Raw genomic sequence first — 24,346 nt, 5'->3', positions numbered from 1 at the left:
AGCGTTATTTACCTTTTCATTTCCATTCACCCCACAGCTTGCTTGAAACTGGGCTGTGGCAGGGTTCCAGGGGGGTCAGAAATGGCTTTGGAAACAGACACTTCTTTGGAAGTGACCGAAAGAACTCCAGCTGGAAAAGGGGAAGTGGGGGCACTTTGATGACTCAGAATTTCCATTTTGGGCTCCCAGGCAGGATTGGGGGGATGGTCTGCCATCGTGAGGTGTAAGCAGACAAGACTGAACAAGGCCAGAGCTTATTACTCAGGGGGGATTTCTGGACACTGGGTGGAGAGGAAAAGGCCCCTGCCCCTCCCCCTCTGCTCCCCTACCTCCGAGGTGGGGGTGGGGGGGGTGCTGGCCAGGACTCTATTCCATAGTAAGGCAGGAAAGGAGGTGGGTGGGCACCCTGCCAGTCCTGCGGCTTGGAGCCACAGGCTGCTCTTTGAACCCTGGAGGGAGGTAGCTAGCGGTCCCATAGTGGTTCAGCCTCAGGATTGGGTCAAGGGAGTCTGTGGTCAGCCTGGGAGCCACCGTGGGAACTCTCTCAACTGACTCCTCCCTTGTGGCTCTCCACATCAGGGACGTAGGGTAACAAAAATTAATGAAAACTATGGAAGCAAAACTCAAACCTAGAAAAGATTCAGATCATTATCACGGATTCAAATAATGCAGAAATACCTAGAGTTCTGGCTAGAATCTAAGCGTATAAACTCAGGTTTGTAGGAAAGAAAATGTTACTGCTAAACCTAGCCTGAGTGTATTTTTCTTTTTCTTTTTAGGGAGGCACCTGCAGCATATGGAAGTTCCCAGGCTAGGGGTCAAATCAGAGCTGCAGCTGCCAGCCTACACCATAGCCACAGCAACGCCGGATCCAAGTTGCATCTGTAGCCTATGCCACCGCTTGTGGCAATGCAGGATCCTTAACCCATTGAGTGAGGCCAAGGATCGAACCTACACCTCATGGATACTAGTCCGGTTCTTAATCCACTGAGCCACAATGGGAACTCCCCCTGATGTGTATTTTTATCTTGCTCTTTTGCTGGCCTGGTGGGAAACTTTAACTTCAGCCTTTCTAGGCTGTTCTAGGTGTTGGGAGGCCCATGTGAGGAAGCTCTGTCCCCAGGTTACTGCCGAGCTGTCCTCCCTGGGGTTAGCATGGCCTGTGGGTCTGGTGGAGTTCTGATAGTTTGGGTCACACTTGAGGACAGGGAGATTTTGCCCAGGGCTGCTGTGCCCCATGTGCCATGATGTTCTCCCAGCCCCTCTTTGGGGTCTCCCTGTGTCATCTTAAAGAACAACATACAATGCAAGGGGTGTGAGTTTAAGTTTCATTCAGGAACTTACTGAGGACTATAGCTTGGCAGACAGCCTTTCAGTAGCTCTGAGAAAACTGCTCTGAAGAGGTGATGGAGAAGCCAGTATATGTATGTATGTATATATATGTATGTGCATGCATGTATATGTGTATGCAGGCATATGTGTGTGCATGTATGTGTTTGTATGCATAGGTATATGTATGTGTATGCATATGCATACACACGTGTATGCATATGCACACACATGCGTATGTGTGTGCATGCATGTGTATTATGTGTATGCATGTGTATGTATGTATATGTGTATGCATATGTATGTGAAGGTATATGTAGGTGCATGTATGTGTATGCACATGTATGTACATGTGTATGTATGTGTAGGTGTATGTATGTATATCACATATATATAGTGATTTTTGGCTGGCAAGTCCATGCAGTCTTTGGTAAAAGATTACTGCTAGTTACAAAGAAGAGATATCCCAAGCTAATGGCTTCAGTGCTTTTCTATATAAGGGAAGATGTAAGAATCTGGGTTCATTAAAATTCTTCTTGACATAAACATCTAACTAACTAAGGGGCCTGCTTGTCCAAAGCACAGAGCAACACCCTGTTGTCTTTCCTCTCAGAGTGAACTGTCACTAAGTGACCGCAGTGGGTTGTGACTTAATCCTTGTAGAGCTGGGTGGGGAGCAACATTCTCTGTTCATCTTTGTTTACACCTGCTTCCTGGCTGTGATGCTGGGATGCCCAGGCTGCATCTACCTCCCTCCAGCCCGACTCAGGACTCTCTTTTTGGCCTGGAAGAAATGCACACTCTTGGGAGTTCCTGTTGCGGCTCAGCGGTAAGGAACCCAACTAGTATCCATGAGGACCAGGGATCCCTGGCCTTGTTCAGTGGGTTAAGGATCTGGCATCGCTGTGAGCTGTGGTGTAGGTCGCAGATGCGGCTTGGATCTGGCGTTTTGCTCTGGCTGTGGCTGGCAGCTGCAGCTCTGGCTTGGGAACTTCCATATGCCACAGGTGCAGCCCCCCCTCCCCCAAGAAAAAGAAAATAAGTAAAAGAAAGAAAGAAAAAGAAAGAAAGAAAGAAATTAATTCACACATAGAAGACATAGAAATATGCTTTGGATCTTTTATTCTTTGTACAGGGGGCTCTTAGAACACACAAGCCAAGGAGACGTACAGCTTTTCTCTCTCCCCTGCCTCATCGTTCCCCTGAGAGAGAGGCAGGAACTGCATGGTGCAGACTATCTGCTTGAATAAGGGAGTGGAAGAGGGGATAAACATAGGAAAATACTCCCAAATATCCCATCAGGGAATAAAATGTGGAAGCCTGCCTTGCCATAGAGCTCCCCTCCCGACTGTTAAGTATGAGCGGTTTGCCCTGCATTTGCGCGTGTGCAGATTTGGTAACCTGAGTTAGTCCCTAAGAAAGTAATGTCCCCCTGCAGCTGGGGCATTTCTCCATCTCCTTCCCATACCTCTTTCCCATTTAAAAATGCCATGTTGGAGTTCCTGCTGTGGCTCAACAGGATCAGTGGCATTTCTGCAGCACCAGGATGTGGGTTCAATCCCGGGCCCGGCACAATGGGTTGAGGCCTTACTACAGCTGCAACATCCGCTCAGATCTGATCCCTGGTCCAGGATCTCCATATGCTATGGGGCGGCCAAAAAAGAAAAGAAAAAGAAGAAAAAGAAATGTAGCATGGAGAAGACAAGCGTGAGCTTTGGAAAGAGCTGGTATGTTCCCCCTTTTACCAGTTATGTGACCTTGAGTGAGTCACTCAATCTCTTTGAGTCTTGGTTTTCTCATTTAAGCCATGTCCCTTTCTGGGATTCATATATGTAGGGTGTTCAAGGCAGGGAAAGGGACTGTGAAACATAGGGAACTTGTTTTAGGATTACTGTATCAAAGGAGATATCTGTTCTTTATATTAATTTGTTTAATCCTCGGCAGTCTGAGGACTGTTACACAGATAGAGGAAAATGAAGGTAAGCATGAAACGGGCTTGCCCACAGTCATACTTTACCCAGAGTAAATGGATTGCTGTTCCAGTGCTTCTCTCCTTTCCGGGGATTGGCTCATACATCTTTGCCACGTGACTTTGTGCTGTGTTTTTTCACCTCTTGACTCAAGGCTCAGCTATGAAACTTGATTTGGACAATGAGACCTTAGTGGGTGAGACCAAGAAAGGCTTGAAAAGTGGGTATCTAGTCGGGATTGTGTTTCTTGTGCTTCTGTCTTCACCATTCTGCTATTAAGTTCACCCAGTGATTTTTTTTTTTTCTTCTTTTTGGCCATACTTGTGGTTCCTGGGCCAGGGATCATACCTTCACCACAGCAGCAACCCAAGTCACAGCAGTGACAATGCCAGATCTTTAACCTGCTGTGCCATCAGGGAACTCCCACCCACTGAATTTCAAACTATCACATATATTTTAATGTCATTTTAAAGCAGCAATTTTAGCTCTAAAATTTCCACTTGCTTAAAAATTTTTTTCCATTTATATATTTCCTATCATTGCATTCATAATGAACATGTTTTTCTTTACCTCACTATTTATATTTATTATAGCTGCTTTAAAATCCTTGTCTGATAATTCCACTATCTTGTTCATCGATTGATTGCCTCTTCTCTTGAGATTGGGTCACACCCTGGCTTTTCACGTGTTGAACTATTTTAAAATAAAAAAAATTTTTTAAGAGTTCCTATTGTGTTGTGATGGTGTTGGCAGTATCTCTGGAGCGCTGGGATGCAGGTTCGATTCCTGATCTGGCATCGTGGATTAAGGCTCTGGTGTTCCCATAGCTGTGGCATAGGTTGGTTGCAGCTGCAGCTTGGATTTGATCCCTGGCCCAGAAACTTCATATGCCACAGGGTGGCCAAAAAAGAAAAAAAAACCACACAGAAATTTTTTTGGATGAGATTTTGTTTACTATATAACGAATCCCATTTCTTGAAAAAAAAAAACACGATTAAATGAAGTTATTTAATTTTCATTTTCAAGAAGATTGTAGTCCACTCCAGTGTGATTTACAGCAAAATCTTTCTTTAACATCACAAGGTCAGCCTCATGCTCTGTCATGCTGTCATGACATATGTTGGGGATAAAAATGTCTTCCTTGTCTTTTATTCTTTTTTACAAAATTTTATTGGAGTATAATTGATTTACAGTGTTGTATTAATTTCAGGTGTACAGCAAAGTGAATCACTTGTACATATAAATATATCCATTCTTTTTTCCCATATAGGTTATTACAAACTATTGAGATTTTTCCTATGCTATGTTTATATACAGTAGGGTCTCGCTAATCATCTATTTCATATAGCAGTGAGCATATGTTATTCCCACTCTCCCAAATTCTCCCTCCCTCCAACAATTTCTCCTATAGCAACCATAAGATTGGTTTTGAAATCTGTGTTTCTGTTTTATAAATAAGTTCTTTTGTATAATTTTTTATTAGACTCCACATATAAGTGATAGTGTATGATATTTGTTTTTCTCTGTCCAACTTCACTTAGTGCGATAATCTCTAGGTCTATCCATGGCATTATTTCATTATTTTTTATGGCTGAGTAATATTCCATTGTATATACGTATGTAAATATACAACAGAATGTTACTGTATATATGGACATTTAGGTTGCTTTCACATCTTGGCTATTGTAAATAGTGCTGCAATGAACACTGGGGTACATGTATCTTTTTTTTGTCTTTTTTTTTTTTTTTTTTTTTTTGCTATTTCTTGGGTCACTCCTGCGGCATATGGAGGTTCCCAGGCTAGGGGTCGAATCGGAGCTGTAGCTGCCGGCCTACGCCAGAGACACAGCAACGCAGGATCCGAGCCGTGTCTGCAACCTACACCACAGCTCGCGGCAGCGCCGGATCGTTAACCCACTGAGCAAGGGCAGGGACCGAACCCGCAACCTCATGGTTCCTAGTCGGATTCGTTAACCACTGCGCCACGACGGGAACTCCACATGTATCTTTTTGAGTAACGGTTTTCTCCAGATATATGCCCAGGATTGCTGGATCATCTGGTAGTTCTATATTTAGTTTTTCAGTTCAGCGTTCAGGGCTGGAAACTTGGGCTAAGGTTTTTTTTTTTTTAATTTATTTTTATTACTATTATTTTTTAATGGGCTAAGTTTTTTGTTTTTGTTTTTGCAGTGGCTTGATGTAGGATCTTAGTTCCCAGACCAGGGATGATTGAACCTGGGCCATAGCAGTGAAAACGGTAAGTCCTAACCACTAGACCACCAGGGAACTCCCTTGGGCTAAGTTTAAATAAAGAATTTGGGATTCCCTTTTACTTATTTTTTTTTCTTTCTGGGTTTCCTCCTCACTGTCCAATGGCCACGATTGCCTCAGGCTCCTTTCCCTGGTTCATCTGGCCAGAAAGGCCACAAACTTTCTCACCAGGGTTTTAGCCACCCCTGCAGAATCCTTCCACAGCAACTGCAGCTGACCTCAGGCCAAAGCCACAAAAATTAGGAAATCACTCCATGCTTTTTGCTTGCTCCCATTTTCAATGCCTCTCCAAAACCTGCATGCTTTTATACAGTCCCTCTTGTACTCCACTGTAATTTAAAACATTTCTCCTGAGTTTATAGCATCTATCTGTAGATTGATCAGCTTGTTAGCTGTATTAGATACTCAGTCCTCTAGGCTGGAAGCAGAACAGTTGTCTAGGGTGACAAGTTTGAGTCAAATTATTCTTGGGGGGGTCTATTAAATAGTTCAAAGTTGTCTTTTGCATGCTTCACCACCTTAACTCTGCTTTATTCTTCTGTATAGAACTGATCACTGCCTGATGTGTATATTTGTGCATAGTCTCTCTCTCCACTAAAATATAAGTTCTATGACAGCAGGATCTTTATCTGTTCTGCCTCCTTGTGGACCGAAGGCCTCAGCTCCTTGTAAAAGGGGAGAAATCTGAGAAAGTGTGGGCACCAGGAGGGGTCGTCTCGGCAACAGGGCTCACGCCCTGGTGGGTTGTCCTTCCTAGACACGACTCGGCCTGCTAGCCCTTTAAGAAATACCCAGCGATCAGTCATTATGATTTTTAACCACTGGGTGGCGCTGCCCACCAATTTTCCTAAGATCGAGTGCGCCTACAACTTTTCAAGTGGCCATAAATCCAGAACCGTCGTTTAAATTGCTGTCTCCATGGTTACACCTCTCAGCCCCGATACCCGGACTGGCAGCGAGAAGGGGTCCATTGCACTGACTTCTGAACACGCGTTGCACCGTCCCCCTCCCCCGGCAGGCCTTTGTGTGAATTTCATGAATAGACATTTAGTGAAGCCCAGCCGGGGCAAAGCCCACCCCGACTCTGCCCCCGGTGGGAGTAGAGTAAATTAGAAGTTGTAGTCCCTGACCTCTAAGGCAGCCCTTTCAACCGGGTTCAAAAACATGCATTGCATGTCATGGATGAAGTTCTCTCCTTTGCGTCTAAAATGGTGTTAGCGATGCATCATCCTTGGGAAAATTGAGAAAATAGTCATTCGAGTCGTGTGTGGTTCGGACGAGAAACTCCATGTTGCAGAGTCTGGAGGGAAAGGCTCCCTTCTGGGGAGAATGCCAGTGGGAGAAGAGGAAGCTCGGAGCGCGGGTTTAGAGTGCACTGTGCCGGCCCGTGATTTCTTGATCTGCCATTCACAGCATGACTGTTTTTCCACCAGCTTCTCCTTCTCTCTGGTTGTCGGCAGTGTGGGAACTGAGAGCTGTGGTCTTGCCTCCAGCTGGGCTCAAGCATTCCTAATCCGGAGGGGAGCCCATATGTGCTGGATCTGTGCTGTGAGCCAGGCACGGTTCTGGGCCCTTCAAGGATATTCACTGGGGTGGAGTCCCCGTCTTGGCTCAGTGGTCAACGAATCCGACTAGGAACCATGAGGTTGCGGGTTCCATTCCTGGCCTTGATCAGTGGGTTAAGGATCCGGCGTTGTTGTGACCTGTGGTGTAGGTCGCAGACACGGCTTGGATCTGGAGTTGCTGTGGCTCTGGTGTAGGCTGGCAGCTGTAGCTCTGATTAGATCCCTAGCCTGGGAATCTCCATATGCCACGGGTGCGGCCTCAGAAAAGACCAAAAAAAAAAAAAAAAAGTTCACTGGGATGATTCTTCTAACAACACACAACTGAAGAGTGTTTTGGTCTCCGTTTTATTCTTTTATTCTTTTGTCTTTTGAGGGCCACACCTGCAGCATATGGAGATTCCCAGGCTCGGGGTCTAATTGGAGCTCTTGCTGCCGGCCTACGCCAGAGGCACAGCAACGCCAGATCCCAGCCACGTCTGTGACCTACAGCTCTCAGTAACCACAGCTCTTGGCAACGCCGGATCCTTAACCCACCGAGCGAGGCCAGGGATCGAACCCACAACCTCATGGTTCCTCTTCGGATTCGTTTCCGCTGAGCCACTTGGGGAACTCCTGGTCTCCATTTTATAGCAAAGAAAACCGAAGCTCAGAGAGGTTGAATACTTACACGTCAACACATAAATATGCTCTAAATGGTCTTTAAAAAGCCTCCCTGGGAGTTCCCGTCGTGGCGCAGTGGTTAACGAATCCGACTAGGAACCATGAGGTTGCGGGTTCGGTCCCTGCCCTTGCTCAGTGGGTTAACGATCCGGCGTTGCCGTGAGCTGTGGTGTAGGTTGCAGATGCGGCTCGGATCCTGCGTTGCTGTGGCTCTGGCGTAGGCTGGTGGCTACAGCTCCGATTCGACCCCTAGCCTGGGAACCTCCATATGCCGCGGGAGCGGCCCAAGAAATAGCAACAACAACAAAAAAGACAAAAAAAAAAAAGCCTCCCTGGAACCCATTCCTCTTTCTGGCTCTTGCCCTAAATGTTGCTTCCCTTCCCAAAAGAGTTCTTAGAAGGGCCGCCCCTATAGAGTCCTGGTCCCTCCTTCCCCAACCCCCAAGCGCCCTCGGCCCCTCTAGTTGGGCTTCTATCCCTGTTTTCCACTGAGACTTCTCATGGCGTTCACTGTTGACCTTCACATGGGTCAATTCCAACGGGCTCGGCTCTGCTCTTCCTTTATCTCTTGGCATCACTCAACACAGGTTTTGCCTCTTGAATTGTTTTCTTCTCTCGGCTCACGAGTTATCACACCCTCTGGGTTCTCCTGGTCTTTTTCTAGCTTTCAGTCCATTTATATGTTAACTCCCACTCTGTTCGACCTCTCATTGTCTGAATGCCCCGAACCTGTTACTCATTACCTGTTACTCATCCTCCCCCCCGCTGACCCCATCTGTTTCCATGACTTTTTATCTCCAGCTTGACCTTCCCCTGACCTTCCAGACTCACACAGCCCACTCTCTTCTCAACACGGTCTCATGGACGCCTAGCCAGCATCTCGAAGTTAACACTGGCCAAACGGGTCTCTTGATTCCACTGCTTAACTTGCTGTTTCCTAGACTTCCCCATTTCTATAAATTGCCCCAACAGCTACCTCGTTGCTCAAGCCTGAGTCTTTCTCAGGATGTCTTTTCAATTCTGTCCCCCAAAGATGTCCCTAATCTCTGTTGCCACCACTTCCTCCCTGCTCCAAGCCACCGTCACCTGTAGCCCGGACTGCTGCAGGGGTCTCCCTTGCCCCCTAGGAATCCATGTGCATGCAGCTGCCAGGGTTTCTTCAAACATCTACATTAGATGCTCTCAACTGGCTGCTTAAAAACGTCCCCATGGCTTTCCACTTCCCCTGGGATAAATGGCATGCTCCCTACCCTAGCTTAGAAAGTACTACTGCCCTGCTTTTGCCTTTCTCACTGCTCCTGCTGGTTTCCTCTCACCTCTGTGCTCCACGTAATTGCTCCCCTGTGCCAAGCTGGCCCCTGCCCAGGGCTTTTGCATGGCTTGTGCCCTCTGGCTAGAAAGTTTTCTTCCCCTGACCCTCACGTGGCTGATTCGCTCCAGCCACTTAGCTCTCGAGGGGCATGTCCCTTACTTGGGAAGGCCTTTCCTCACCACCCCACCTAAAGCAGCCATCTGTCCCTGTCCCTGGATCTTGACAGCTGCTTGTGAGTCTTCCCACTTCCCCAGTTCTACAGCCCAGGGGAACCCAAAGCTTCCGCAAGACTCCCCAGAGACCCCAACAACTTTTCCCATCTCTGATCTCCGGGTGCTGGCCCAGTCCCACAACTCTTGCTTTCAAAGGCAAAACAATCCCTTTCTTTGGTTCACTCAGAGCAACTTGCGTGAACCCCTCCCCTGAAATCTTGGCCGGGGTCTAGCCATGTCCTGGGGGAGTTTCCTGCTTTAACTGGGGTTATAGGTACATTTTCTTAACAATGGTTGTTTCCTCTGTGAGAGGGATTCTCGTTCTAGCTGCTAAGAGAATAAGGGTGTCTTACTGTCATCACAGTAAGAGGCAGAGATGGGAGCTGAACCTAGATTTGTCTGTCTGAGTGTGGAGCCAGTGCTTTTTGTATTTTTCATTTTTGGGGGGTCTTGAAAACATTTTTTTATTATAGTTGCTTTACATTGTTCTGTCAATTTCTGCTGTACAGTAAAGTGACCCAGTCCCACATATACATAATTCTTTTTCTCATATTATCTTTCATCACATTCCATCACAATTGATTGGACACAGCTGCCTGGGCAATACAGCAGGAGAGCCAGTGCTTTTAAACCATTGCATCAACCGTGTCCCCTGGATACCTGTCCAGGCTGCTGGTGACGCTCAGTGGAGGCTGGCACAGCTGCACGCACTCACCAGCTTTCCTGGTGGGGGGGGGATGCTTGCTTGTCTGGCCCCTCCCAGGAGGCTGCCCCCAAGGCCGAAAAGCATTTCTTGCAGGCCAGCCGAAGCTGGCTGCAGGACCTCCGGTGGCCTAGTACAAATTCTCACGCTAGACAGATGCATGGAGAGGGGGCATGTGGCCAGACCTCTGGGCTCCAGGTAAAACGCTCTTGGTACCGCCCAGAGTTGCTTCCTCACGTTCTCTCTTTCCCGTCACACCCCCCGTTTCCCCCAGGTTGCTGTGTGTTGACTTCACTCCCTTCTACCCCTTTCTCTGACAAAAGAATGGATACCCCACTATTCCTGGCCTTATTGTCCAGCTCCTCCCAGGCAGTCTCCTTCCTGCCGCAGGGCTGACAGTCGTGTAAGCTGTCTGGGCGTAGGTTTACGTGGGCGAGGTCTTCACTTTAGGCTGATCAGGGCTGGGAGAACCCTGTTGTATCAGAATGAGGAGGTCCTGTGTGTGTACCTGTGTCTGTGTGTTTAAAAGCCAGCGTTTCTCTACCCTAAAAAGACTGGGAATAGGAGTTCCTGTCATGACTCAGTGGTTAATGAACCCAACTGGCAGCTGTAGCTCCGAGTCGACCCCCTTGCCTGGGAACCTCCATATGCTGCAAGTGCGGCTCTAAAAAGACCAAAAAAAAAAAAAAAAAAGACTAGGAATAGCCCCCTTTAAAAACAATTGAATGCACCTGAGATAAGTACTTCTGAGCCACTCGGGGTTGCTGGTAAGCTTTTTCTTTATTTTTTTATTTTTAATTTTTTGGGGCAAACTTTATATTATATTGCTGGGATAGATTTGACTTTGTAGTTAGATTTTTGGACTTGATAGCTCAACCTGGAACTCCTCTGATGGACCAAAAAAAAAAAAAAAAAAAGAACAAATAATGACATTTCCATTCCTGCCCTGGCCTGTGCTTCCTGTTTTCAGCCCTAGCCTGTTCCTTTGGCCTTTGAACTCTGGTTCCCTGATGTTGACACTGGTGCTGGTTAGGGACTTTGAAACCTCTTGCTTAGGTGAAAACACTGAACTTGGTCTGGCTACCCCCGCCATGTCCACTCTGGCCCCTGTGAGCAAAGGTTCGGCCTAGCTGTGTTGTATCTGTCAGCGACTCTGTCATCCCTGGGCTGTGAGCTCCTGGAGGGAGAAGTTTGATTATAGTCAGCAGTAACCTCTCAGCTTTGATAGCAGGGAGGGTAGAGGGAAATTCCTGGGTTAAGGAGCAGAAGCTCACAGCCTGGGAGGGACTAAGGCTGGTAGCACTGATGCCTGTGTGGGGACAAGGGGAGGGAGCACATGAGTCAGAGCCTCGGGCCCTTACCAGCCCCTGAGCCCCTGCCTGGCCAGCGTGGTGACTGATGGGTCCCTGTGTGAGTTAAAGTGCTTTTAGCACAAGCAACAGAAACCAAGACTTTGGGCTCATTTGAAGAAAAGGGGGGGGGGATTGTGCCACAACGGGATCCATGGCATCTCTGCAATGCTAGGACTCAAGTTGGATCCCTGGTCTGGCACAGTGGGCTAAAGGATCCAGTGTTGCCATGGCTGAGGCGTAGGTTGCAACTTGTGGCTCTGATCTGGCCCTGGCCCTGGAACTTCATATGCTGCGGGAAGGCCAAAAAAAAAAAAAAAAAATTGGCTTACCTACATGCCTGTGGGTGGATTAATGGGTTAAACAAAGCAAGAGAAATACATATAATGAGACACTATTCAGCCTTAAAAAGGAAGGACAACATGGATAAATTTTGAAAACAATGTGTTAGGTGAAATAAGCTGGTCACAAAAGAGTAAATACTGTATAATTCTATTTATCCGAGGTACCTAGAGGAGTCAAGTTCACAGAGATGGAAAGTAGAATCGCGGTTCCTAAGGGCTGGGAGGAGGGAGGGGTGGAAACTTGTTTACTGGATACAGAGTTTCAGTTTTGGATGATGAAAAATTCTGGAGAAGGATGGTAGTGATGGTTGCATAATAATGTGAAAGTGCTTAATGGGGAGTTCCCGTCATGGCGCAGTGGTCAACGAACCCGACTAGGAACCACAAGGTTGCGGGTTTGATCCCTGGCCTTGCTCAGTGGGTTAAGGATCCGGCGTTGCCGTGAGCTATGGTGAAGGTCGCAGACATGGCTCGGATCTGGTGTTGCTGTGGCTGTGGTGTAGGCTGGCGGCTACAGCTCCGATTCAACCCCTAGCCTGGGAACCTCCATATGCTGCGAGAGAGGCCCAAGAAATGGCAAAAAGACAAAAACAACAAAAAAGTGCTTAATGCCACTGAATTGTGCATTTGAACATGGTAAAAATGCTATGTATGGTTTTTTTTCCTAATTTTTAAAATTATAGTTGATTTACAATGTTCCGTCAACTTCTGCTGTACATCAAAATGACCTAGTCATATATACATGCAGACTCTTCTCACATTATCTTCCGTCATGTTCCGTCACAAGTGATTGGATATATTTCCTTGTGCTGTACAGCAGGATCTCATTGCTTATCCAGTCCACATGCAATAGTTTGCATCTACTCACCCCAAACTCCCAGGGTATTTATGTTTTAACACAAACCAGAACTGACCTAAACCAACAAAAAATTATTCCAGAGTTGCTAAATGCCACTGTGGCCCTTTGCAAATAATAATAACAACAAAAAAAGGAAAAACAGGAAGAATGCTGGGTCAGTTCATGTAAGTGAGAGTTGCCAAACCTCCAAGCCTGCAGTGGGGACAGGAGGTGGGACAGCTCCAGGGGCTTCAGAGGACAAGTTCGTAGACCTCTTCCCTTGGGATGCTGCTCCAACAGCAACCAATACCTATTTCTCTGGTCCCAAGGGCATCATTCTGAGGGAGAAAGTCTAATTGGCCAGCTGGGGTCGGGTGGCATCTGGGGCAATTAGCTTCTGTTGGGATGGGGAGGCAGGGAGGCAAGATGTTGTATTACCACTGGGGGCCACTGGGGGCAAGTGTGAGTCAATCAGAATCCAAGTCATTGGACGGCTGGTCTTAAGAATCACCAGTTCACAAAATTTGTTTGTTTTTCTTAATTATACAGCTTTAGTTGCCTGATTTTGTTTTACCTCACAATGCCATTTTGGGGGAATGTTGGGTTTTGCCTGAGTCTGCTCCTGCTGTTGAGCTGGCAGAGAGGTGGTGAGAAGGGGAGATGGAGTATATACGTCTGGCTTTAGCACCATTTAAACTTTCCAGTCCCCCAAATTTATAAATTTCTCAGGGGAAGGTGGAGAAATCCCTGAGAAAACTGTGATTGCATTTCTGCCACCGTAGCAGAAAAGAGGCAGGAAATTAGAAACAAGTTGGCAGTAAAGGAAATTTATCGACTTGAATGGTTGTGTCTGGACCAAGGTCTTTACCTGCAACCTGGTCTAATGCTCTTCCCGTTCCCTGCACGGCTTAGAGTGGGAGCTGGAGGGTCACACCTCCTCCTCTGTTTGGGCACGCTCTGTCCCCATACCACCCTCGGGAAGACCCAACACCTGGGGATCCAGCAAAGCCTCTGCACAGGGACAAAAATCACTAGCATTTGAATATTCCCACCTTGGTCTGCTAAGGAAAAGTTATGCTTTAAAAGAAAAGAATAATAGAAGAAAAAAGAGGTCCTGAAAGAGGTAAGGATGGCTAGGAAAAGCTGAGTGTTCTGTGGTTTTTAATGAATCAGAGGCCAGAGGCGGTCTGGCTGGTTAGAAGCTGGATGTGATTATTTAGAATGGCTGGTGTGGAGTTCCCGTCATGCGCAGTGGAACCATGAGGTTGCGGGTCTGATCCCTGGCCTTGCTCAGTGGGTTAAAGATCTGGTGTTGGTTCCAGATGTGGCTCGGATCTGGCATTGCTACGGCTGTGGTACAGGCCAGTGGCTGTAGCTCTGATTAGACCCTTAGCCTGGGAACCTCCAACCTCTCTCTCTATATATGGCTGGTGTATTGGAGTAAGGTGAGGAATTGAAAGCAGAGCAGGGAGGAGGGTGAGAAAGACGCTTTTCTGTCCATTAAGAATGTAACCTTGCCGGCCGTCCTTAAATCTCCAGAGACTGAGAATATATTTGATATCACTTTTAATTACTTTTTAGATCACTGGTCTGCTTCTCTGAATGTGACTCTGTCAATCAGACCACAAGGCTGCCTGCATCTCCACAGGGTTACACCTTCTTTTCCCCAGACTTGGGCTCCCACTGAGGCCTGACCCCCTTGGGGAGTTGAAGAGCTGGGGTGGGCCTTTCTCTGATCTGAGAACTAGGCCGACACCCTGGAAGGCTGCAAAGATAGTTTGGGATCCTTGATGTACTTTTGGACCCACGCGTCATCAGGGTTGGTGCAGATCTCTCGGTTCTGTTTGGTGATGAAGCTGTGGAGACAGAGTTAGGCTGTCATGGGCCGTGGAATAGGCTGAGTCCAGTCTACACACTCCCCCACTTCTAGCTCACAGGGGGCTTGCCTCATGCCTTGTACCACCTCCCTAGGCTTCCCCCACCTGGGTCCCCTCAGAAGGTCTCCCTCTCTGGCCTCTAGACCTCATCGTTCTTTCAGCCCCTTCCCCACTCAGCCTAGACCCTCAGACTTGGGTTTCATTACAGCGGCTGTTGCTTGGGCCACACAGCTGTAAGTGGCAAAGTGAAAACTAAACCTGGGCCTGTCCTGTGATGGTCAAAGCCCATCCCTTTAGCCACATCTCCCTTCTAGCTTGGAGATTTGCTTCTGTGCACCCCATTCCAGCCATGTGCTCCCCTTCCCTATCCGCAGAAATACCTCCGGGAAAGTGCTTACATGATTGCTGGTAGGTGGCAGTTGAAGGCCTTTTTGTAGCCCACCACCAGTTTCCTTGGCAAAACCTTCTTATGATACGTCAGGCAGCAGGTGGGTGGAGGGTTCACCCACTCAGGAATTCCTAAGGGAATCAGATTGAAAGCTGAACTGAGGAGGCGGAGAGGGGGGTGGGGAAGAGAGAGCCCATGGTTGCCCACCTCCTTCTCCCATCTCTTGCATTCCATTCTTCTGATGGCGAAGCCATCTGCCAGCAGGGCTGGATGGTAGCTTGATGGGTAATAGAGAAAGCGAAAAAGAGGAACCATTCTGGGGGACATACATGTAGAACCTTTGGCCTCTGAACGGAGTTGCATCAAGTACAAAGGCCTGGGGTGTTCACATCTGCTAATGAACTTGACTTGGCAAGCGTGTATTGAGCGCCTATTACATGCCAGGCTCCATGGGGGTCAGAACATGAGGAAGACACAGTCGCCACCATGTGAAAAGGGAATGTGAAGAGATAAATGCCCCATAGAATGTGGTCAGGGATGGAGTCACACTGGGCAGCAGGTGCTAGGGGGACAGAATGAGGGGCACCGAACCCAGCCTGGGTCGTTGAGGAAGAAGTATCCCAGCAGGTGGTGCCTGACTTGACTTCTGAAGGAGGCATGGGACTGGGGCAGCCAGAGGGGCTAGAGGTTCTGGGAAGAAGAAATGTCTGGAGCCCTGCGTGTCTGGGAGCTGCAGTGCAAGGTGGGAAGGAGGAAGAAGGGAGAGGATACTCATGAGCAAGGGGAGGGCCACCCCCCTCCTGCGCTGGGGGAGGGAGTGTGGATTCTGTGTTGGAGGCACCAGGGAGGCTGAGGACGGGGTGGGGGGGGGAGGCGGAGGGGCGAGCAGGTGAGGTCAGGCAGGAAGAAAAGGCTTCTCTTGAGGCTTTGGGGTCAGACAGTGTGAATTGGAGTCTTGACTGAATGGCTTGAATCATGGGCAAACTTCTTCATCTCTCTGGGTGTTTTTACCCATGAAACATGGGTAAAAAGATAACCTGTGTCCTAAAATCATGCTTGTAAAGCTTTTGACTCGGAGCCTGGCACAGAGAGGTTCAGTCAGTGCTTGCCGTAATGAAGAGCTGATGGAGGCGATGGCCACTCTTCTGGCCCGGACATGCCTCTTTCCCCCTTTCCGACACTCTCAGGAGGCCGGACTTGGTTGGTTAGAAGTGCCATTTGCCTTGAGCGCCCCAGACTGCCCATCAGTTGGGGTATCACACAGAGGGCAGGTTGCTACACCTGCAGAATGCAAATCCCTGACCTTTGCTTCCGGCTGGTGGCAAAGCTGAAGTCTTCTCAAGAGCACCGTTTGGCTGACCCACGCTTTGGGGGGTTGGTTTCCTGTTTGACCTTCCCGAAGGGCCCTGAGGCACCTCTGCACACAGTCCCACTGGGCCTCAGGCAACATTTATGAAGACCGGGGGCCTCCTGAGGGTATGAGGGCATATTGCAATGGTGTGTATGACCCTTGCTCCCTGAGTGTTTACACAGGCAGAGTCCGACCAGACTATATGCCAAGGGTAGCTTTAGGGAGAAAAGAATGGGGCAGCTGAAATCAGGTAGGTGGAAGACCTGAGTGTCTTAGTTGCTCCCCTGTCACCAGCCTTTATAAATGATGGCAGAGGAAGGGGTAGGGAGTGGACAAAACAAATCCTGTTCTCCATAGGTCCCAGGCATCCCGTGGCTTCAAAATCTCTCAACTCCTTTCCTCATTTCTACAGATTTTATTTAATCCTAGGCTGGGGGATGGAGACAGAAATGCTAAAATAACACTCTTGGGCATCCCACTGGGACTTGTTTTGGTTGCCCTGATGGTCCCAGCAATCCATGCCGGACACTGCGAGCAAGGCCTTGTGGGTTCAGACTCTGCGTTCCCGGGCTTCCCTCATCCCTAGCATCCCTCAGCCCGCCTCCCAGTCTCCCCTCGTCCTGCCCTTTCGGGGGAACCTATGGCTTTTCTCCTCCTCATCACGTTTGTTCACTCCTGTCTCTTCTGCTGCTTCCTCGGCTCTTCCTCCTAAGTGCTCACACCTGCTCTCCATCCCGAGGACCCCTGATGTAACCTTGACCCAGCTTCCTGAACCTGCCCGACCGACCCCAGAAGGATGTGGACCACAGCCCAGCTCCACTTACAAAGGAGGGAGATTAAGGACAGCAGCTCTGGGTGCAGGAGCGGAGAGGCCCTGGGGCGGGTGACAGAGACCTGACAGTATTCTCAGCGTCACCTCGCAGCATGCCAGCTGCCCCATTTCCCCTTTCTTTCGGCTGCCCTTCAGGGACGGGTGGACTCACTCACTTTCCTGGTTGCGAAGAGCAGAAGTGGTGGCGAGGATGAGGATGAGGAGAAAGAGGGAAGCCACGGAGACCTTCATCCTCTCGAGGGGGCAGTTTGGCTCCAGGGCAGGGCTGAGCGGAGGTGGGCTCCCTGCTGGTCCTCCCTCTGAGCCCTCAGCTCTCTGGACTCTGACCGCTTCCGAGCGGGTGGAGGAGGAGAGACAACGGGCCTCCCTGGGTGTCTGCCCAAAGGGAGGGTGGTGGAGGATAGGGGCTGGTGCAGAGTTGAATTCAGGAAAAAAACGAGTGGAAGGGAAAGTGTGAGCATGCGCCGTGTGTCAGCACCTCGCACGCCCTAATTCGCTTAATCCTCACCGCAGGGAGGAGAGATTCTCCGTTTTAAACAAATTTAACTTATTTTTTATTTTCTTTTTTCTTTTAGGCCCACACATAATGGAAGTTCCGAGGCTAGGGGTCAAATCAGAGCTGCAGCTGCTAGCCTACACCGCAGCCACAGCAACTTGGGATCCGAGCTGCATCTGCGACCTACACCACAGCTCATGCTGGATCCTTAACCCACTGAGTGGGGCCAGGGATTGAACTCGCATCCTCATGGATATTAGTCGGGTTCTTAACCTGCTGAGCCACAGTGGGAACTCCTTCACTTCCATTTTGCAGAAAGCAGGAGAGCACAGACTGAGGCAAGGGTAGGGTTTAGTGCCCTCTGAAAAGGATGTTCCCCCCACCCCTCCCAGAACCCATGATTGAGCTCACTTTTGTCACAGGTTATGTAACCAATAGTAAAAAAAAAAAATCCTGATCCTTGGTCCCCACTTGTTGCTGAAGTGTTTGGTTTATTTGTTAATGTTCTCATTTATCTCTTTGGACCTTGGACTCAGAACCAGTTTTAGGTCTAGTTGTCTGATCCCTTCTGGGTGCCCGCTGTGTGGGTTAATCGGATCTGCCACTGTGGCCAGCAGAGGGCGCCCCAAGACTCCAAGCCCGAAAACCTGCTTCTGAGACCCAAAGTTCTAGCTTCTGCCCTCGGGCATTGGCTGAGGCTGGACCCGTCCCTCAGCATCTTCTCTCTTCAGACTGCCTCAGGACCCCGTTTCAGATTGGAGGCAGTGTTCAGAGAAGAAATGAAAGAGAGATTTTGCCTTTGATGGACTCTGAACTTCTGAAGCCTGAGGGAGTGTTTTGGGAGATCAGAGCAAAGGGAGGCAGAGCAAAGCAAGGACTATGAAGATCCTTATGGGGCTTGCTGATTGGCATGACTGCTCATAAATAGGGAACACATATGATGCAATTAGTCCTGGTGGGTTCAAGGCAGTTAATGGTGGTGAAACCGTGGCTTTTTATGAGGGTGGGGAGGGTGTTGTAGGTGGGACAGCACTTGACCTCTGTTCATGGAGGCGATGAAGTTCGAGGAAGCCTGGCTGTACCTTTAGCTGCAGGCACCCTCTTGAGCCTTGTCAGTGGAGGCTGGAGGCCAGGGAAGGTGGTCGTTGTGCCTACACTGGGAGTGCTCTTTCTCTAAATTCACAAAGCGCCTTGTTGAACGTGGAAGCCTTGGAGGACAGCTGGGTGTTGTTCTTGGAGCATAAACTGCCTTTTGATTTCTGTCTCACTGTAGCCATCCACCCACCTATCCACCCATCTTTCCATCCATCCATCCACCCACCCACCCATCCATCTACTCATCTATCCATCCATCCACCCGCCCATCCATTCATCCCTCTATCCATCCATCCACCCACCTATGTCCTGAGCACTTGGTCTGGGCCAAGACTTTTGCTATGCCTTGTGCAGGACACAAAAATGAGTAAAACAGGGAGTTCCCATTGTGGCTCAGCAGTTAATTAACCCAACTAGTATCCATGAGGACGCAGGTTTGATCCCTGGCCCTGATCAGTGGGTTAAGGATCTGGCAGTGCCGTGAGCTGCAGTGTAGGTTGTAGAGGTGGCTCGGATCTGGCCTTGCTGTGGCTGTGGCCTAGGCTGGCAGCTGCTGTAGCTCCTATTCGATACCTGGCCTGGGAACCTCCATATACCGCAGGTGTGGCCCTGGAAAAAAAAAAGAGTGAAGAGTGAAACAATATAGTACAACTTGATGTATATAAGTGGATAGGGGAAAATTGGACAAAACATGCCCATGAATCATTCCTATCCCGGCCAGCAGGGAACAGAGGCCTTGGGACCAGGAGAGAAAAAGGCTATGGCGTTTGACTGCCCTAGAGACCCCTGTATAAAGATTTACCTGCAACACCAGGTGATAATTCTTAGCTTTCAACTTGTAAAGCTTAAATAAGACAATGCACACAGACCGCTTAGTGGAGTGTTTGGCATATAGAAGGTGCTACAAAAATGGTATCTGTCATTATTGTGTAAAAGTGGCCTGTACACAGTGTCTTTCTCAATTTCTGCTCAGTTTTCCTCTACCTCCATTGCAGGTCTTACCCGTTTTTACGCACCAAGCTCTGGCCAAACTTCTGCAGAGTGAGGCTTGATGCTGGGGGTGCCATTCTGGGCTGGGCCTCACCAGCCCACTGCCGGTGGGCAGTTCCATAGGAATGAATGAGGGCGGGAAGGGCATGACTGGTCTTTAATTCAAGGCAGGGCAGCTCCCAGGAGGTGGCTGGGGCTGGTGGGAAGGGGGGTGGGGGCGGAGCCCCTTCTCTTTCAATTCTGAGCTGGGTCCTTCTGCACTGCAGCTGGGTCGCTCAGATCTCCTCCAGCTCCTTGATGTAGTCCTGGACCCAGTCATCCCTGGGGTTGGCACAAACGAAACGGCCTATTATGGTGATGAAGCTAGGGAACGAGAGTGGAAAAAGGTCACACACCAGGGGTCCAGCAGCCAGGAAGTGAGAGTCCAGGCTCCCTTCTACACAAATCCCTCACCCGACCTACACTGGTTCTCCTTCCTTGGTCAGGGCAGCCCAGGGGCAGTGTCCTTTCTGAGACATGCCCTTCAGCCCTTCAGTGCCCCTGACCACATCTAGCTCCTGTGTGCCTCACCCAGGAAGTACTCCCCTTCTTCCCCTCCCCCGTCCCCCATCTGTGGGGCCAGCTTCCTCCTGGGCCCTGCAGGCTGCCCCTCAGCTGCCCCTCCCAGTGTGGACACACCTGAGAAGCACCCTGGGGAGTCCTCATTGTGTGTCCTTCCTGCTTCCCCCCCACCCCCGCCGGCTCTGCTGGCTCCCCTCTCCCAGTGTGGTGTGTGGGTGCCACCTACATAATTCCAGGCTTGGGGCACTGGCTGCTGGTCTCATAATAGCTTGAAATCCGCTCTCTCGGGATTGCACGGGTCAGGTGGGTGAAGCAGCAATCAGTAGGTCGGTAGGTTCGGGGCCCTGTTAAAGGCGACAGCTGCAGGTGGCCTCTGTGTCCCCAGGGGGTGGAGGAGGGAAGGCAGGAGGGGACAGCCCCCTAGGATTCAGAGAGAGGACTGTGGAGAAACTCAGTCCCCTGGCCTCCCTCTCAGATTATTCCCCCCCGCCCCCAACCTGCCCCGCGTGCTCCTGTTCCCCTCCTCCCTCCTCAGCAATTGCCCTGGTTTCCACTCTCCAACCCCGCCCAGAGGGTCTGGCAGACTCGGTGGAGGAGCAGCAGGGTCCGGGTCTTCCCAGCGAGCACATGCCATCCCTGGGGCAGCTGGCAGAGATGCTCCAAAGAGGAGGGACGTCAGGAAGAAATCCCACAGGGATGAGGGCACGTGCCATTCGGGAACACAGACCCTACCCCTCCCAGTGCCCCCATCCTGCCCATGTGGCCACTGAACCTGTGCCCTGCAAAAAGGGCAGGATGCCCACACCAAGCCCTAAGGACAGTGGCCAGGGAGCCAGGACACCCAGTTCTAACCCCACCGTGCCTCTGATGGTTTTGTGCCCATCACCCCCGGCTCCCTTCTCAGTCTCCTCATCTGTCAGTGAGGCTCATGGTGGTTTGTTTGTTTGTTTTTTACCCTTTTAGAGCCACACTGGAGGCATATGGAGGTTCCCAGGCTAGAGGTCTAATCAGAGCCACAGCCACAGCCACATCAGATCCTAGCCACGTCTGCAACCTACACCACAGCTCACAGTAATGCCAGACTGAGGGAGGCCAGGGATCGAACCCTGCAACCTCATGGTTCCTAGTGGGATTCGTTTCCGCTGCACCACGACAGGAGCTCCTCGTGGTGGTTTTTACCCAGAGCTTCCTGGAGACACTGATGCGCCTGAATGTGGAGTGTTGGGCATAGGACCCCAACGCCTTTTTTTTTTTTCTTCCTGTTTTACATATTGGGTCTTCTGCTTAAGATTTTGCTTGAAGAAAAAGTCTCCTGGTCAACAATTTTTAAGAAAAAAAAAACCTCACTGGCGTTTTCAGTTATTTTTTGATTCGGAAATTTCATGGCTCTTAGAGCTGGTCCAAAGGGGTGACAGCAAAATCACACCAAGCTTGAATTATGGGGGTAGCGGGAAGGGCATTTCGGATTAAGGGCCCTGCAGTTATGGGGTGCAGTGATGGGCGTGTCACATTATGTCACCTCTGGACAGAAATGGCAACGTGCATGGTGCTGGCCTCAGGATCACTGAGTGTGACCGTCCACTCTGGTGGAAAGGGAAAGCACCATTTCCGCCAGCATCCTCACCCCCCAGAGAATGGAATGAGGGATCCCCTAGTCCCTGGGCACCACTCCCACTGCATTCCTCTGAGCTGGCTTTTCATGGAAAACTCTCCAGATTCCACCAACTTTGGCTTAATTTCAACAGTCTCCTATATTTCCCCTCAGTTTCTGAAAAGGAAATGAGGTAAAGAGGGAGGAATAGTTTGGGTTGTCTGAAAGGCAGCTCATCCTAAGAAATAAGCTAAAAAAAGGGAGCCTAGGTAGGACCCCCTCCACAGTGATGCTGCATTCATGGGGCAGGTGGATCCTGGAAGCCGCCTGGGCCCAAATCCTGGGGGGTAAATGGACAAAATAGCCTCAAGGGGCACCAGACACTGTGCCCCAGTCTTCCTGGGTGTAATGACTTTTAAATAGGATGGCTCCTCTTAATGGCAAAGAGATGAATCCAGGAGGGTAAAGAGACAGTGAGATAGCCTGGCCTCATTGCATGGCCTGGTTCTGGGCGGGGTGAGGATGAAACCAGTTTTAGACGACACCAGACCTGGAGGTCCCATCGTGGCTCAGCGGAAACAAATCCGACTAGGACCCATGAGGTTTCGGGTTTGATCCCTGGCCTTGCTCGGGATGGCATTGCTGTGGCTCTGGCGTAGGCTGGCAGCAACAGCTCTGATTAGACCCCTAGCCTGCGAACCTCCATGTGCCGTGGGTGCGGCCCTCAAAAGACAAAAGATAAAAAAAAAGAAGACACCAGACCCCCCCCCCCCATGCACAACAGAATACTACTCAGCCATAAAAGAGAAGGAAATTTTGACATTTGTAGCAACATGGATGGACTTGGAGGGCATTATGCTAAGAGAAATAAGTCAGACAAAGACAAATACTGTTTGATATTATTTAAATGTGGGATCTAAAAAATAAGATAGGAGTTCCCATTGTGGCTCAGTGGTTAATGAACCCGACTAGCATCCATGAGGATGCGGGTTTGATCCCTAGCCTCCCTCAGTGGGTTAAGGATCTGGCATTGCCATAAGCTGTGGTGTAGGTTGAATGTGTGGCTCAGATCTGGCATTGCTGTGACTGTGGTGCACGCCAGTGGCTACAGCTCCAATTTGACCCCTAGCCTGGAAACTTCCATATGCCGCAGGTGTGATCCTAAAAAAGCAAAAAACAAAAACCCACCACTACCACCACCAACAAAAAACTAGTGAATATAACAAAAAAGAAGCAGATTCACAAGAGTTCCTATTGTGGCTCAGTGGTTAATGAATCCAACTAGGAACCATGAGGTGGCGGGTTCGATCCCTGGCCTCACTCAGTGGGTTAAGGATTCCCTCCTTGCTGTGGCCGTGGTGTAGGCTGGTGGCTACAGCTCTGATTAGACCCCTAGCCTGGGAACCTCCATGTGCCACAAGTGTGGACCTAGAAAAGACAAAAAGACAAAAAACAAACAAACAAAAAACACAGACTCAGAGAACAAACTAGTGATTCCCTGTAGGGGGATGGGGGGGGGGCAAAATCGGGGTAGAGGATTAAGAGGTATAAACTATTAGGTATAAAGTAACCTGCCAGGACATCATACAACACAGGGAGTACAGTCAGCTTTTCCTAATATCTAGCGATGGAGTATAATCTTTAAAAGCCACGAGTCACTATACTGTATACCGGTAACATATAATACGGCGCAGCAACTATATTTTAATGGGGGAAAAAAAAAAAGACACCAGCCCTCCTTCTAGAACCCTTTTCTCCCACCGACCCGACTTCTGCTAGTTTCCCCGCAGGGGCCAGGTTGGAAGGGGGCGCACTCACTCAAAGAGGTTTCAGTCTGGAACCCGAGGGGGATGGCGATGAGGAGGAGGAGGAGGAGGAAGAGGTGGGAGACGGCTGCCACGGCGACCTTCATCCTCCTGGGGATGGAGCCACCGCAGGAGGAGCACTGGCCTGGTAGCAGCTTCTGAGGCTCCTGGGCTGAGGACGTTTTGAGAAATGTTCATTAAGGGCAAAATATATTTTTTCAAATAAGGGAACTAAGATTTCAAAAGGAAGTAGGAAGCAGTGGGTTCCTTAGCAATTGCATTTCCTGCACTTTTGTCGAGGGTGGAGTGAAGGAAGTCCCAAGAGCCAAGGTTTCAGGGAGGAAATTGCCTTGTGTCCCCAGTGGGAATGCTGTTTAACCCTTTGATATCAGGCCTTCCTTAGTCACCGGAAGACCATGAACACAGGGCTAGGGGGGGCGCTCTCTCAGGTTTAGTGAGTGATCTCAAGGCTGGGATGTGCCCTGTGCTGGATTCCGGGTTCCAGGCCTCAGAACAAGGCCTTATGGGGGCTGGAGATTCAGGATCTGTGTTGGAGATCAGAGGGGATTCGGGGTAACAGGATGAGGTCTGGAGTCTTCCATGTCAGGTCTAGTAAATCCTCATTTAAGGGCTTCAGCAGAAACTTTGGCTCCCAGCCTCATTCCCTTATGGTTCCATGGGATGAAGAAGTGACACAGTCCTCAGCAGATAATTGATTTAACAAACATACTTTAATGGTTGCCGTACACCCTAACCCCTGTGTATAGCTTCACGAAGAGTAGCCCTTTTAAGCCTTATATCAGCAGT

General features: G+C 49.5%; 2 protein-coding genes across 2 annotated transcripts; both read right to left on the bottom strand.

The window, feature by feature from the left end:
- Nucleotides 1-14,102: 14,102 nt before the first annotated feature.
- Nucleotides 14,103-19,730, bottom strand: CCL16 (C-C motif chemokine ligand 16). Its single transcript, XM_047758331.1, has 4 exons — nt 19,595-19,730; nt 17,157-17,408; nt 14,829-14,949; nt 14,103-14,409 (listed from the first exon to the last, which is right to left on the bottom strand). The coding sequence occupies exons 1-4, from the start codon at nt 19,728-19,730 to the stop codon at nt 14,298-14,300; spliced, it is 621 nt and encodes a 206-aa protein (XP_047614287.1). The 3' UTR covers nt 14,103-14,297.
- Nucleotides 19,723-23,775, bottom strand: LOC125114807 (C-C motif chemokine 14-like). Its single transcript, XM_047758332.1, has 3 exons — nt 23,553-23,775; nt 20,370-20,487; nt 19,723-19,945 (listed from the first exon to the last, which is right to left on the bottom strand). The coding sequence occupies exons 1-3, from the start codon at nt 23,644-23,646 to the stop codon at nt 19,858-19,860; spliced, it is 300 nt and encodes a 99-aa protein (XP_047614288.1). The 5' UTR covers nt 23,647-23,775; the 3' UTR covers nt 19,723-19,857.
- Between the last annotated feature and the right edge of the window lie 571 nt (nt 23,776-24,346).

The sequence above is a fragment of the Phacochoerus africanus genome, chromosome 14, assembly GCF_016906955.1.
Source record: "Phacochoerus africanus isolate WHEZ1 chromosome 14, ROS_Pafr_v1, whole genome shotgun sequence".
Classification (NCBI taxonomy): Eukaryota; Metazoa; Chordata; class Mammalia; order Artiodactyla; family Suidae; genus Phacochoerus; species Phacochoerus africanus.
Note: the sequence above shows the minus strand (reverse complement) of the source record. Positions and strands in the feature narration are given on the sequence as shown.